The sequence below is a fragment of the Anguilla anguilla genome, chromosome 15 (assembly GCF_013347855.1).
Source record: "Anguilla anguilla isolate fAngAng1 chromosome 15, fAngAng1.pri, whole genome shotgun sequence".
Taxonomy (NCBI): Eukaryota; Metazoa; Chordata; class Actinopteri; order Anguilliformes; family Anguillidae; genus Anguilla; species Anguilla anguilla.
In genome coordinates, this window is record NC_049215.1 from 22,315,730 (window position 1) to 22,328,035 (window position 12,306).

The following is a 12,306-nucleotide window of genomic DNA, read 5'->3' on the forward strand; positions in this document are numbered from 1 at the left end:
AGCATCATGAATTTACATACTTCAGGTGCTTTGAAAAAATAAACTCTTGTATTTCTTCCTAGGAACCATTGATTTTTCATTTACTAACTTCTTTCTATCCTTTCTCCCTTTCTTTGTAACTTTTCTGTTTTCTATTCATGTCAGCTTGTTTGGCATGTGTTGTAATTTCCATATAGAGGTTTCTTGGTATTTCCCTTTATTTCAGCAGAATCTTCATTAATATCCTGATGTCTGGAGGTCTCTCTTATTCCAGATGCTTGCCCAATTTCTGTGAACATGGAGGGCAGTGCTCCCAGTCCTGGACTGCCTTTTACTGTAACTGTTCTGGGACCGGGTACAGTGGAGCCACCTGCCATAACTGTGAGTCAGTCGGAGACATCTCATTTTATTTAAACACTCATCCAACCTACCATACACCCACCCCAATCCCGTCCGATACCCATTCAATGTCCAGTGTATTCCAAACGGACACCTACCGTGCACCAAGCACAGAATGCACCTGCACGAAATACACGAAACAAATAACCAATGTTATGTATAATTTACAGTATTTATTCATTTATTTTATTTTTTTACACACTAAACACTTGACCACCGTTATCTGATGCCCACTGAATGCCCTGCCCAAAATGTGCCCATCTTCTCCTCCACAAATCATACCCACATAGCACCTGTCCCCTGGCCCAGCTCTAGACCTAAACCCATTACACTGATCAATCTGCTGAACCCTACACTCACCCTCCCTACCTTAAACCATCCTCCACCCAGGGAATATGCATTCTATACACCTTTTCTCCACCATATACAAAATCTCTGCTGAAACCACATCCAATGTCTGCAATAATGATCCATCGCACCCTACCTGCACCTGTCTCTCTGTTGCACTGTTTATCCCTTGAAGCAGGGACTCTCAAATCTGGTCCTAAAGGCCAATAGTACTCCTGGTTTTATTTTCTACTCGATAGTTAATTGATCCATTAATGCCACTGAATGGGCAGCGATTTAACTCACCTCAGGTCCCAGGTTTATATCAGTCCTGATTAGAGGAGAAGAATTAAAACCAGCCGTGCTACTGTCCTCGAGGGCCATATTTGAGAATCCCTGCCTTAAACTGTCCTAAACTAAATCTTTCTTGCTCTGTTTGCTCTGTTTTCTCTGTTTGCTTGCTCTAACCTGCCGTAATTGGCTGACCTGCTTGGGTCATGTGATGGAAATGACCCAACTCTCGCATCGTATTTTATCCGTTGTGTGTGTGTGTGTGTGCGTGTGTGTGTGTGTGTGTGTGTGTGTGTGTGTGTGTGTGTGCGTGTGTGTGTGTGTGTAAGACCTGAAACAGTTATCAAAGTTTTCATTTGCTTTTTAATGCATTGTGCAGTTGGTCTTCATGACAGAGATGAGATTGATATGGCTGATAATGTGAAATACATTTATTGAGTAAGCCCATGGAAAATGCTTGCTTGCTTAAGAGTTCATAAACTATTATGCATCTTTTTGTGTCATGCATTTATTTATTTATATTTTTTTATCAGGGGCATATTGTTTAGTAGCCACTGTAAACAGAGATGTTTACCTCCTTACAGATGAATACAAATCAACAGTAGTTATGACTTTGTACAAAAACTTTGTCTGCTGTGTACCATTGATTTTAATCAGCATATGCAGGAGCAGTTCAGTAACTGCAGAAAGCAGTACTTTTGATGATGAGTGACTTGTTTGGTTTGGATTTTGCTCACAAATCTCATTCACTTTGTTGTGGGAGGTAAAGTCACACAATTGAAAAACTTAAACTTTCTCCTTCTTGCACCCTTTAGCTGTTTATGAACCGTCATGCGAGGCTTACAGACAAACTGGGAGCTCTTCTGGCTACTTCTCCATAGATCCTGATGGGAGTGGTCCCCTGGGGCCCATGCTGGTTTACTGTAACATGACAGGTGAGCCCACCTGCAACACATCACCCTCCACATACAGTACTGCACTATACCCTAAATATCCTGCAGCTAGTCACTCTAGAATCTATCAATTTCACGTGCACCAGCTTTTAGCCCACTGGTAAAACTTGTCTTTCATTCATGAGCTCATATTTTCACAGTCCATCCAATTATTATTATTATTATTATTATTATTATTAGTAGTAGTAGTAGTAGTAGTAATAGTAGCAGTAGCAGTAGTAGTATCATCATCATTATCATCATCATCATCACACGCCCCATTCACAGCTGTTTCAGGCACACAGGGTTCTTTACAGCCCTCACCCTCCCGATGCAGTGTTTAACAGTCCTCAGGCTCCTCTTCTCCTCGTGCCCGATATTCATCCTGTCAGAGACAGATATGTGCCGCGTGTCGCCTCGCTGCAAACAGGCCTATTAGGCGGCCGGGAGATGAGGCAAGGCCCCAGCTGGGGCCGCACGTCGGCGTGGAGACAAGCTCGTTAATCAGAGCGGGCTTCCGTCAGGATAAAGATTGATAACCCCGTGCTCCCTGTGCCCCGTGTCCCATGGCAGGGATGGGAGAGGGATGGCACTCTATCGGCATCTCCCAAATAGGACATCTTGCCTGATGTTGCCTTACAGAGGGTTGATGATTTCGGTCTCCTCGGATGCCCGATTTTGGAAGGCCACCAAGAGGGTGTTTTTTTTTTTTTCTTGTTGTTGTTTTAACCGGTGTGACGCATGCCCAATCAAAGCCGCTTCTCTCTCACACAAATGTTGGAGCCTTACACATGCATCTGACCATGGCTGACCTCAATTAAACCAAACAGAGGCTTAAATGATTACAGATTGGAAATTCAATTTGCTGAGACCCGGGGTAAACACTGCTTTCCTCAATTGCTAAAGCTTTTTCAGTGCTTCCAGGATGACTGATGAATGGCCTCAATTTTGAGAAAGGAAAAAATATATTAGATTTAATTTAATTGCGCCCTTGATTTGATGCTTACGCACTCTGCTCTTCGTTTTGTAGATTATTTTGTAGGTTTATTTTTTTTAAAGGCTAAAAGGGAATCTTCTTTTCTACCTGTTTTACGTAAGGGGACCGGGTATGGACAGTGGTCCCCCACAACAGCACAGAGGCTGTAAGAGTGAAAGGCTCCACGCTGCAGAGACCCTACATCATGAGCTTCAACTACAATGCCTCGCCCGAACAGCTGCGCACACTGGTGACTGGATCTGAGCAGTGTCAACAGGAAGTGGTCTATCAGTGCAGGAAGTCCCGCCTCTTCAACACCAAAGGTGAGTTCCCTCAACTTGGCCACGTATTTTTGCACTATGAAGGAATGGAAAATAGGTTTTTTAATGAACATACAGTGAATGAAGGTTGCTCTTTAAATGTTTCTCTCCACCAGAGGTGGATCTACAAGGTGGCAGGGCTTGCCTACCCAATTGCCACCCTACCTTCTACCCCCTGAAAATATAATGCAAAATTAAATTCAGCACAATGTCACCGTACTGCCTAAACTCTTAAAATAGGTGAAGATAAAGATAACAAACGACAGAGTCAGGGGCTCCTTTTGATGTTTTAATAAAACAACCGGTCGGGAAGAGGTACAAGTGCAGTCTTCAAAAATATTAGATCCAATGCATTAGTGTTATATAGTTTTCAGAGACAAAGAGCTGTTGGTCCAGCCTATGCGATTCATTCAGTCGCCGTATGGAAAACTTCCAATTATAGCCTTGTGTAGGTTAGGAAGTCCATTCCAAGACGAATGCCCTTGATTAATGCCCTTGACTAATCAGCCTTACTGATCAGTAATCTGTTCTATCAATTCATAATCAATGCACAGCTGTTCTGTGGGGGGGTTGCAGTTCTTAGGGTCATTTCAAACACTCCCCTCCCATATTCTAACTAAATGTATGCCCTTGAAATGCACAGTGCATTGCAGTGTTCCTTTTCATATGCACCCATCCGCATTGGATGCTGTTGTGTTTTGAAATTTGTTTTCTCTGTCTTCAAGAGGCTATATAGATGGTTCGCATGCACAAACATTAAAATGAAGAATCTATGCTGAGTTAGAATGTACAGTACAGGATTTCTGTATAAGTGTAATGGACTGATATACAATAATCATATTACAGGTATTATCAGGTATATCATTGTGATGCTTGTGTTGTGTGTTCTGTGTTAATTTACATTGAGGTTGGCTGATCTATCTTTCAGAAGTCACCAAAACTGATCTTTTCTTTTTTTTCCCCGGCAAAACACCCTGCGACCCATTTGCCACCCCATGTATAATTTTCTATATCTGCCACTGCCCCCACAACCCTTACTTTAAATGATTAAATTTTATGTAATTATCTGAGATATCTTATCAGAGAAGTGCCAGTTTGAATGAAGCCAATTAAATAGATTACGCATTGCTTGCCACTTCATCAACTGCATAATTTTGCTCATGGGCTGAGTTATAAAAGAGAAATACCTGATTCAATGAAAGTCTAATTCAGCTAATGGGCTAATCATGGTCTTCAATCAAGATAATATTTGCCAAAGCATCCATTTTATGGATCGGACATTTTATGAATTCGCTCACCTGATGAATTATCCAGCTGGTGAAATGTATAGTATGTGCACGTTTTACAATTACATTGAATATGAATTTCTGTTAAGAAATTAAATAATGCAATTTTACCATCTGCACCTGACCTTTAAATGAATATGCTTGACGGTTACTGTTTCTAGCCATCTACTGGGAGTAAAATCAAACCCATTTCAGTTAAAGTCACGTTTAAGACCTATTGACAGGTGTAATTAGAAAGGCTACATTTTAATTCAGTTTTCACTTTAAATCTCCCTTTGCATTGAACACACAGTTTGGCATTTCCTGAATGTCTATTGAGTTGACTACTCACATTTCATTTCTGAACATGTCAAATATATGCTTTGAGACAATATTGATTGTTTGACTGTTTTTTTCACAAAGTTGCCTGATCCAGATGTATACAAAACAGTTTGCTAATTAAAATGATTAATTATCGGGTCTAATTCTGAAGGTGGCTTTGTCAATGGGGTTTTTAATGGTTTTGTTTTGTTTGTTTTTCCTTGATAATTCAATTTTAATTAGATGCACAGGAATTAAATATTTCGCTCAAGCTTGGCCAAATATTGCTGCAGGCACAAATCACTTAAAGGCAAAATATGAGCTGTAGTTTAAAAGCCCAATATAATTAAAAAGCACATTGTTTGACAAAAGTAAAAGTTTTGGAATTAAGTTTTAAAGTTTGTGGGGAGTACATGTTTGATTTTAAAATGAGAACTGAACTCATTGTTCTAATTTCCAGAGCTTTGAAAATGATTACAGGTTTAATTCATATTTTTAAAACGACTAATGAAGGATGCAGATAAAGCAAAGTATGGTACTATTCTCTCAGACTCTGCATTTCAACAAATCATGTCTTCCACAGAAGCTGCAACAAAATTCATTTTTCCCATGGTACAATTGAGAAAAGGCCTCTTGAGTTTAATGGCAACTGAAAGAGTGATTGTTGTTAGCAGTGAAATAACAGCACCGCACCAGAGAAGATGACATTCCTGCCTCTTGCTTTCCAAAGTTGAGTCCATAAAGACGATGTAAGGGATTAGTTTTTTTTTGTTTGTTTGTTTTTTTTTTTTTTGGTGGGGGGGGGGGGGGGGGTTTGCACTGCAAAACAGTTGCAAAATGAAATCGAACAGGGTGTCCCCATCAACACGTACCAGGTTCACGGTGAAGAACGTTGGAGAATTTGGAAGACCTTTCTTGTGCCAGTGAATGTCGGCGCACCTGTCATTCAGAGCCAGTGCCTGTGCTACTTTATGCAGGGTGGCATAAAGATTCTGTCTTGTGAGTCAGGTTCCTTTCATTTCCCGCCACAGTGACCTCTGAATTTGGGGATTGTCAGTGTGTTCCTTTTATGTAAAATATTAACAGGTCCAACTGGAGTTGAATTCAAAAGTCGTTGTTGGTCGCACAGCAACATACATGCCGGAAGGTGGCAGAATGACAGGCTTCCCCTTCTTTTATCGCTCCTCTGTATGAATGAGCTTTTATGGCCGTGTAACTTAGCAGGACAGCTGTCTCCACATGTGTACTGGAAGTGCAGTATGTGAATGCCGGCAGGGCACGCAATCCAATTCTGAACATGTCGCGTACAAAATAGGCTGCCAACATAGTGTTCGAAGCTTTACAAAGCTGAAACAAAAGTATTTAATAAACATCACATGCCAGGAAATGATTGACAATCCCAGGTTGTAATTTGCTGTAATTGCTCTCTGTAGGTGGGTGCTGTATCCCTTTAATCACTCCCAACATGAACACTTCACCCTGATTTAAAACGGTGCTTTGTTTCAAAGGGGTACTTCCCACAAGAAACTGTTCCCCCATGATAGCATTTCTTTTCCAATTTAATATCAGAGCCGGCAAAATTAATCTCATAGCCATTTCAAATGCCGTAATTTATATAATCAGTGCTTTACATTTATCAAATAGTGCATGGGTACAGTGACGTCCATAGTGTTCAGTAGCTTTCATGAGCATACTCTTGATTGTACAGCCAGTCTAAGCAGAAGGGGAGTAGCAAGTAGGGGGGTGGCAGAGGGGACATGTCCCCCCCAATATTGGAAACTGTTAAACTCCCCCCCCCCCCCCCCCCCCCCAGCCCCTGTGTTAATTATACCAACAAAAAAAAAAAAACATTTTGATTGGCATGCTGTAGGAGCGCAAGCATCAAGTCCACCCATTACAGAAAATATCATTCTTTTGAATGAAGTAATCAAATACCATTCATTCATAATTTTTAAAGAAATCACCCTATTCAAATCGTGCACCACAAGATTTTGCGAGGAAGTTTGCAGTCGTATTGGAGGAAGGTAACATGAATACTATGATATCACTATTAACGTATTAAAATAAGTTGCTTACATTGTTCAAATTGTAGTATATAGATATTTCTAAAGTTATATTTTGGTGTTGGTGTTGGTGTTGACATGTAGAGTAGCTCTTCTTCAACCTTCTTCAGTTGGCATGCACCCCACACTCTGAGTAAGAAACATTTATGGCACATTTATTATGTATGCATTTAGTTATGCATCTAAAAACAGAATGTTTGTGATGCATTTCATTCACACATTTCAATATCTTTCATTCTTGTGCCCTCCTGAGGAACCAATTAACTTTTCCACAAACTATATTTATTCTGTGGGTGGGCGGGAGAGGGGATGGGGAACAAATGCCCCCCCCCCCCCCCCCCCAACTCACTCCTACGCCCCTGCCAAGTGCATTTCTAGACCCTACATAAATTGAAAAATATTTTTCTCTGTTGTACACACACAAACGCACAGATGCAAACTCATTCTTTACCGAGCAAAGCAAAATAATCTTATTTTCCACTTCTTGGTGCATGGAAATAATCAGGCAAGCTTATACTAGGTGTTTTATGGGATTTATTCAATTCTATATTGGAAGTAAGAAGCCTACCTATACATCCTTACTCAAGCCGGGCAACCGCTTTTATAGCAGGGACGCCAATTGCTTTTCTTTTTTCTTTTTTTAATAGGAACCATGCTGATCAGAGGTTGGAAGGGTGCACTGACCCTTCATACCATGTGGATCAGGTTATGCAGTCGGGCAAACACATAGAAAGGGCCATCCAGATGAATTGAAGCTCAATGGGGAAATAAACTCTTGCATTTCATTAGGGTACTGGATTATGGTCTCCTCTCGTTTGTGCTTTGTTTCAGTTGGGACCCCGCTGTCCTGGTGGATGGACAGGAACGGGGAGCGACGCACTTACTGGGGGGGCTTCTTGCCTGGAGTGCAGCAGTGCTCCTGTAGCCTGGATGGCAACTGTATTGATATGAACTACTTCTGCAACTGTGATGCGAATAGAGACTCCTGGTAACTAAACAGCTTGCTTCTTTCCTTTTTCATTGTCCTTTTGTGTGAATGATTGCCTTTGTGTTTATCTATCTTCATTCCTGTTTGCTGAGCTTCCAAAACTGTTTGAAGGTTTCCCTTCCTGTCTGTTTGTCTATTAGGCTTGTATTTCTTTCTTGGCTCTCCCCTTTTTATTGGCCTACCTACTTAGCATGATGTGATTTAGACAAGTAGAATATGCTCCTGGATCAACATCACCATTTTTGGTCCTGGAACAACATTCTTATTAACCAATCATTGCCCTCTGATGTCATCAGTCTGTGCCGAACAGCCGCCACTGGGCCATTTCAGAATTCTCCAGAATGATCTGCTTTTCTAACAATAAAAAACTATATATATATATATATATATATATTGTCTGTGAAAATGGAAAATTACCATCCTGGGTCAACATTAGCTGATCTCTCCTAATATTACAATGTGATGATCATCCTGGATCAGCATTGACAAATCTATCCTAATATCACAATGTGATGATAATCCTGGATCAACATTGGCAGATCTATCCCAATATCACAATGTGATGACAATCTTGGATCACATTAACAAATCTATCTATCTGCAAATATGTTATTGACACGGCAATTATCATTATCATTCTGGATGAACAATTGAAAATATATCCATGATCAACATTTATATTGTCTATAAAAATCTATTTCTAGGATGGTTGATGTGATGATGATCTTGGATCAACATTACCATGTATATCCAGGGTCAACACTTCAGTGACAATCCTGGATTAAAACTGGAATAGCAATCCTGATATTATGGGAATATTTTCTAGTAACTAAATTTGTTTACTAATAATTCGTCTAAATATTATTTAGTACTGTAATTAATTATTTCATGAATAAGTACAAATTTATCAGCATATTAGTTTATCATAAAAAACTAGTAAGTCAACATATGCTTAATTACTATTTAGTTGAGCATTAATTGGTGAACCTTAAAGTCTTACTAGTAAAGTTTAACTAGCAACTAGCTAGCTATCTTAGCTCAGTTGGACTCTGCACTACCTCAGCTACAAATACAAGCCACTAATATTGCTCATATATACAGTAATGATTGAATTATGGTGCCGCTAAAATATTTTCTCTAAATTTACAATTTTATAAAATTTTGTAAACAGAAATACAGTGATATGGTGTGTAAAAACTCTCTCTGGAAACTGGGGTGTCCTGGAGCGAATTTTGAAATGGCTCAGGAGTGGGAGGTTTTTGGCACAGCACTGATGACATCAGAGGGTAATAATTGATTAGTAGGAATGTTGTTCCAGGAACAACAATGTCCTACTTGGGTAAATTACGTTATCCTACCTACTTAACTGTCCTCTCAATTAAGGCGCTCAGATGACTTTTAACTGATGCACTCTGGTCCCAGAAGTGTTTCCCCCCTATATCAGTGTAGATCGACCTTCATTAATTGTTAACAGCATGCTTAGTTAAAGTCTAATTGATTTAATGTTGTTGGTAGATAGCTTTTTTTTACCAAAAGTAATTTCTGAACTTATTGCTCCACTCCAAGTTGGAATTGATGTGCAAATGTATCTTTTTTACTGCAGGCCTTGGTTCTTAGGGCACCCACAGGGCATGTGCAATGCCTTGTATATTAACTTAAGAGGAAAGCCTGTAGGCCTTATTTACTAGGTAAAGATCCCTTCAGAGTCAGCCACAGTGCACACCATCCATCTCGCACAGACAAAGGTAAAATAAGACCCTACAGTGGGTATTGATTTGGAACAAGAGATCATTCATTTGTCCAGAGAACGAAGCATTTACTGCCTCATGACAAATTTCTGTAACGCACACTATTGCTACTAGAACCTTGCGCTGCAGTGTGCTAATTGTGGCAATTGTAGTCAAGAGGGAGTTATAGTAAAATGAAAGATAGCAGGCAGTGTTTGAGGCATGAATTAATCAATACACTAATCAGATTGTGTTCTTGTAGGGCAAATGATACTGGACTCCTCTCTTACAAAGACCATTTGCCAATGAGTGAAATTGCAATCGGGGACACAAACAGGACGGGTGCTGAAGCAGTCTACAAAATCGGGCCACTGCGTTGTTATGGGGACAGTAGGTGGCTTGTTTGTTTTTTGATTGAGAAATCATATTATTGAATAGATTTGCTTTATTTAATTTTTATTGCCGATATTGCTGTTTCCGTTCAAAAATGTAAGTATTGACAAACATCAGTAATTGCTCATTGATGACAGCATTATTATACAGCTATTTCCTACTTAAGTCAATATTATCTACTTAATTATTTAAGTATTAATTTATGTATTTCTTCTTTAATACCTTATCCAAGGGGCTCTCAGCCCAGATACTAGCAGGCTGCAATCCCTGCTGGTTTTTCTTTCTACCTTAAAATTGGTACTCATTCCAGGCCCAAGAAGCCAGTTTCTTTAATTGGTCAATTAAGTGCTGAATAATGACAAAAGGCTGCAACCCCTCTGGCTCTGACCTAACCATGAGCACATCATGTGCACCGTCAACAGGAAGTGCTCAATTTTCGAATGGGTAAAAAAAAATGTTACAGATGTGTATTACTTTTCAGGATTTTTTTGGAATGCAGCATCTTTCTACCTGGCTTCGTCGTATCTCCACTTCCCCACCTTCCAGGCTGAACTCAGTGCAGGCATCTCCTTCTACTTCAAGACAACCACACCCTCTGGGGTCTTCCTGGAGAACCTGGGAGTCAAGGATTTCATCCGCGTGGAGCTCAGCAGTGAGTCAGTGCCTTGGGGAAGGTGGAGTTTGCAGTTTTTCCATTACTCAGTACAGTGAGGTATTGCGCTGGAGAAGGGAGGAGGTTGCAGCGCACTGGACAAGGTCTCACCGTGACTCTGATTTCCCCTCAGCTCCATTGTCAGTGGCATTCACCTTCGATGTGGGGAATGGCCCGGCGGTGCTGCTGGTGAGGTCCCACCTTCCGCTGAATGATAAGCAGTGGCACTACGTGCGGGCGGAGAGGAACGTGAAGGAGGCCTCCCTACAGGTAGACCAGCTGCCCCTCCGCTTCCTGGAAGCCCCTCCCAATGGTCACTTCCGCCTGCAGCTCAACGGCCAGCTGTTTGTGGGTAAGACTGGGCAGAACGCATGCATCCCTTCAGTCTTCCTATACCTCAGTATTCCTGTGTGTTTTCTTATTAGATAACCTGTTGGTATTTCCTATTGCTATTCCCTGCTTGGATATCCATTGGCTTCTGGGACTGACATAACCAACTTTTGATCTACCTCTTGTGAATGTGTCCATAACCAATAATTTAGCAATTTTATAAAACCCTGAAGGGGGTCACTGTCAAAGTCGGTGCTCTTTGAACAAATACCGGATATTCATCCCATGTAATATATCCTACAAATTCTGAGGTATTACTTAGGGTTCATATTAGTGCTATTGTAAGCACACTATGTACTTAGCCCATATTAGATTTCTTTGTTAACTTTCTCAAGGTTGGGATATATATTTCCCAGGTATTTTTAATTTAAAGGTTGTCTTCTAGCTCAGTGCTTCAATACTTCCATTAGTTATTGCTGTATGAGAATTTTTATGATATTTGATATATGTTTTTGAGTAGCTCAACAGTAACAATAAAAGCGTGAGACTTCTTGAACTATGAAATAGGTAGGAACATCCAAGGCTATCAATCAGTGATTGGCTAGCACACAGGAGCTGTACTCACTATTAATGGGTCCATGAAGGCTCAATGCGCTGTCATTGCTGAGCTGCATATACCTGTGGAAGGTACATCTGCAAACACTTTACAGCTACTAAATACTTTCCATCTGCTCAGATCTGGGGTAAAAATCCACAGATTCTATGCTAACCAGAATTTCAGCTACAGTGTTCCTTCTGTCCTCTTTCTTGCTTTGTGCCTGGAGATTCTGGTACTCCATGACAGTAGCAAACATCCATCACCACAGTATTGTCTTAGCTCACAATATTTACTGAACATTCTTAAGATCACTCGCATCTGAATGTTAAAGGCTAAAATGGCCGAAAGGCAGACCTTTCAGTGTTCAACACAGAGCGGAGGATCTGGTGGGTGTTTAAAATGGGGGTGTAACCTCGTCTCTCTCTCTCTTTGCCGGTGGCAGGAGGGACGTTGTCGCGGCAGAGCGGGTTCCTGGGGTGCATCCGGGCATTGAAGCTGAACGGGCGGACGCTGGACCTGGAGGAGCGGGCGAGGACGGCGCCCGGAGTCAGTCCTGGCTGCCCGGGCCACTGCAGCAGCGACAGCTTGTGCCAGAACGGCGGGCGGTGCGTGGAGAAGAGGGGCGGCTACGCCTGCGACTGCACGCACTCTGCCTACGGGGGACCGCACTGCATGAAAGGTACACCACCCACATCAACGTCACACCAACTGTCTGTCTGGAGGGATAAGTGAGATCATCATCACC

General features: G+C 41.2%; 1 protein-coding gene across 3 annotated transcripts in view; it reads left to right on the top strand.

Annotated features, from left to right (window-relative positions):
• Positions 1 to 12,306, top strand: part of LOC118214568 (contactin-associated protein-like 5) — a 150,034-nt gene that overhangs the window by 124,483 nt on the left and 13,245 nt on the right. For all 3 annotated transcript variants that reach the window (XM_035394642.1, XM_035394643.1, XM_035394641.1), the window contains 8 exons: positions 254 to 360; positions 1,812 to 1,931; positions 3,027 to 3,227; positions 7,705 to 7,861; positions 9,851 to 9,978; positions 10,463 to 10,633; positions 10,767 to 10,985; positions 12,004 to 12,240. In XM_035394642.1, coding sequence (XP_035250533.1) covers positions 254 to 360; positions 1,812 to 1,931; positions 3,027 to 3,227; positions 7,705 to 7,861; positions 9,851 to 9,978; positions 10,463 to 10,633; positions 10,767 to 10,985; positions 12,004 to 12,240 — 1,340 coding nt within the window. The remainder of the gene's footprint in view (positions 1 to 253; positions 361 to 1,811; positions 1,932 to 3,026; positions 3,228 to 7,704; positions 7,862 to 9,850; positions 9,979 to 10,462; positions 10,634 to 10,766; positions 10,986 to 12,003; positions 12,241 to 12,306) is intronic.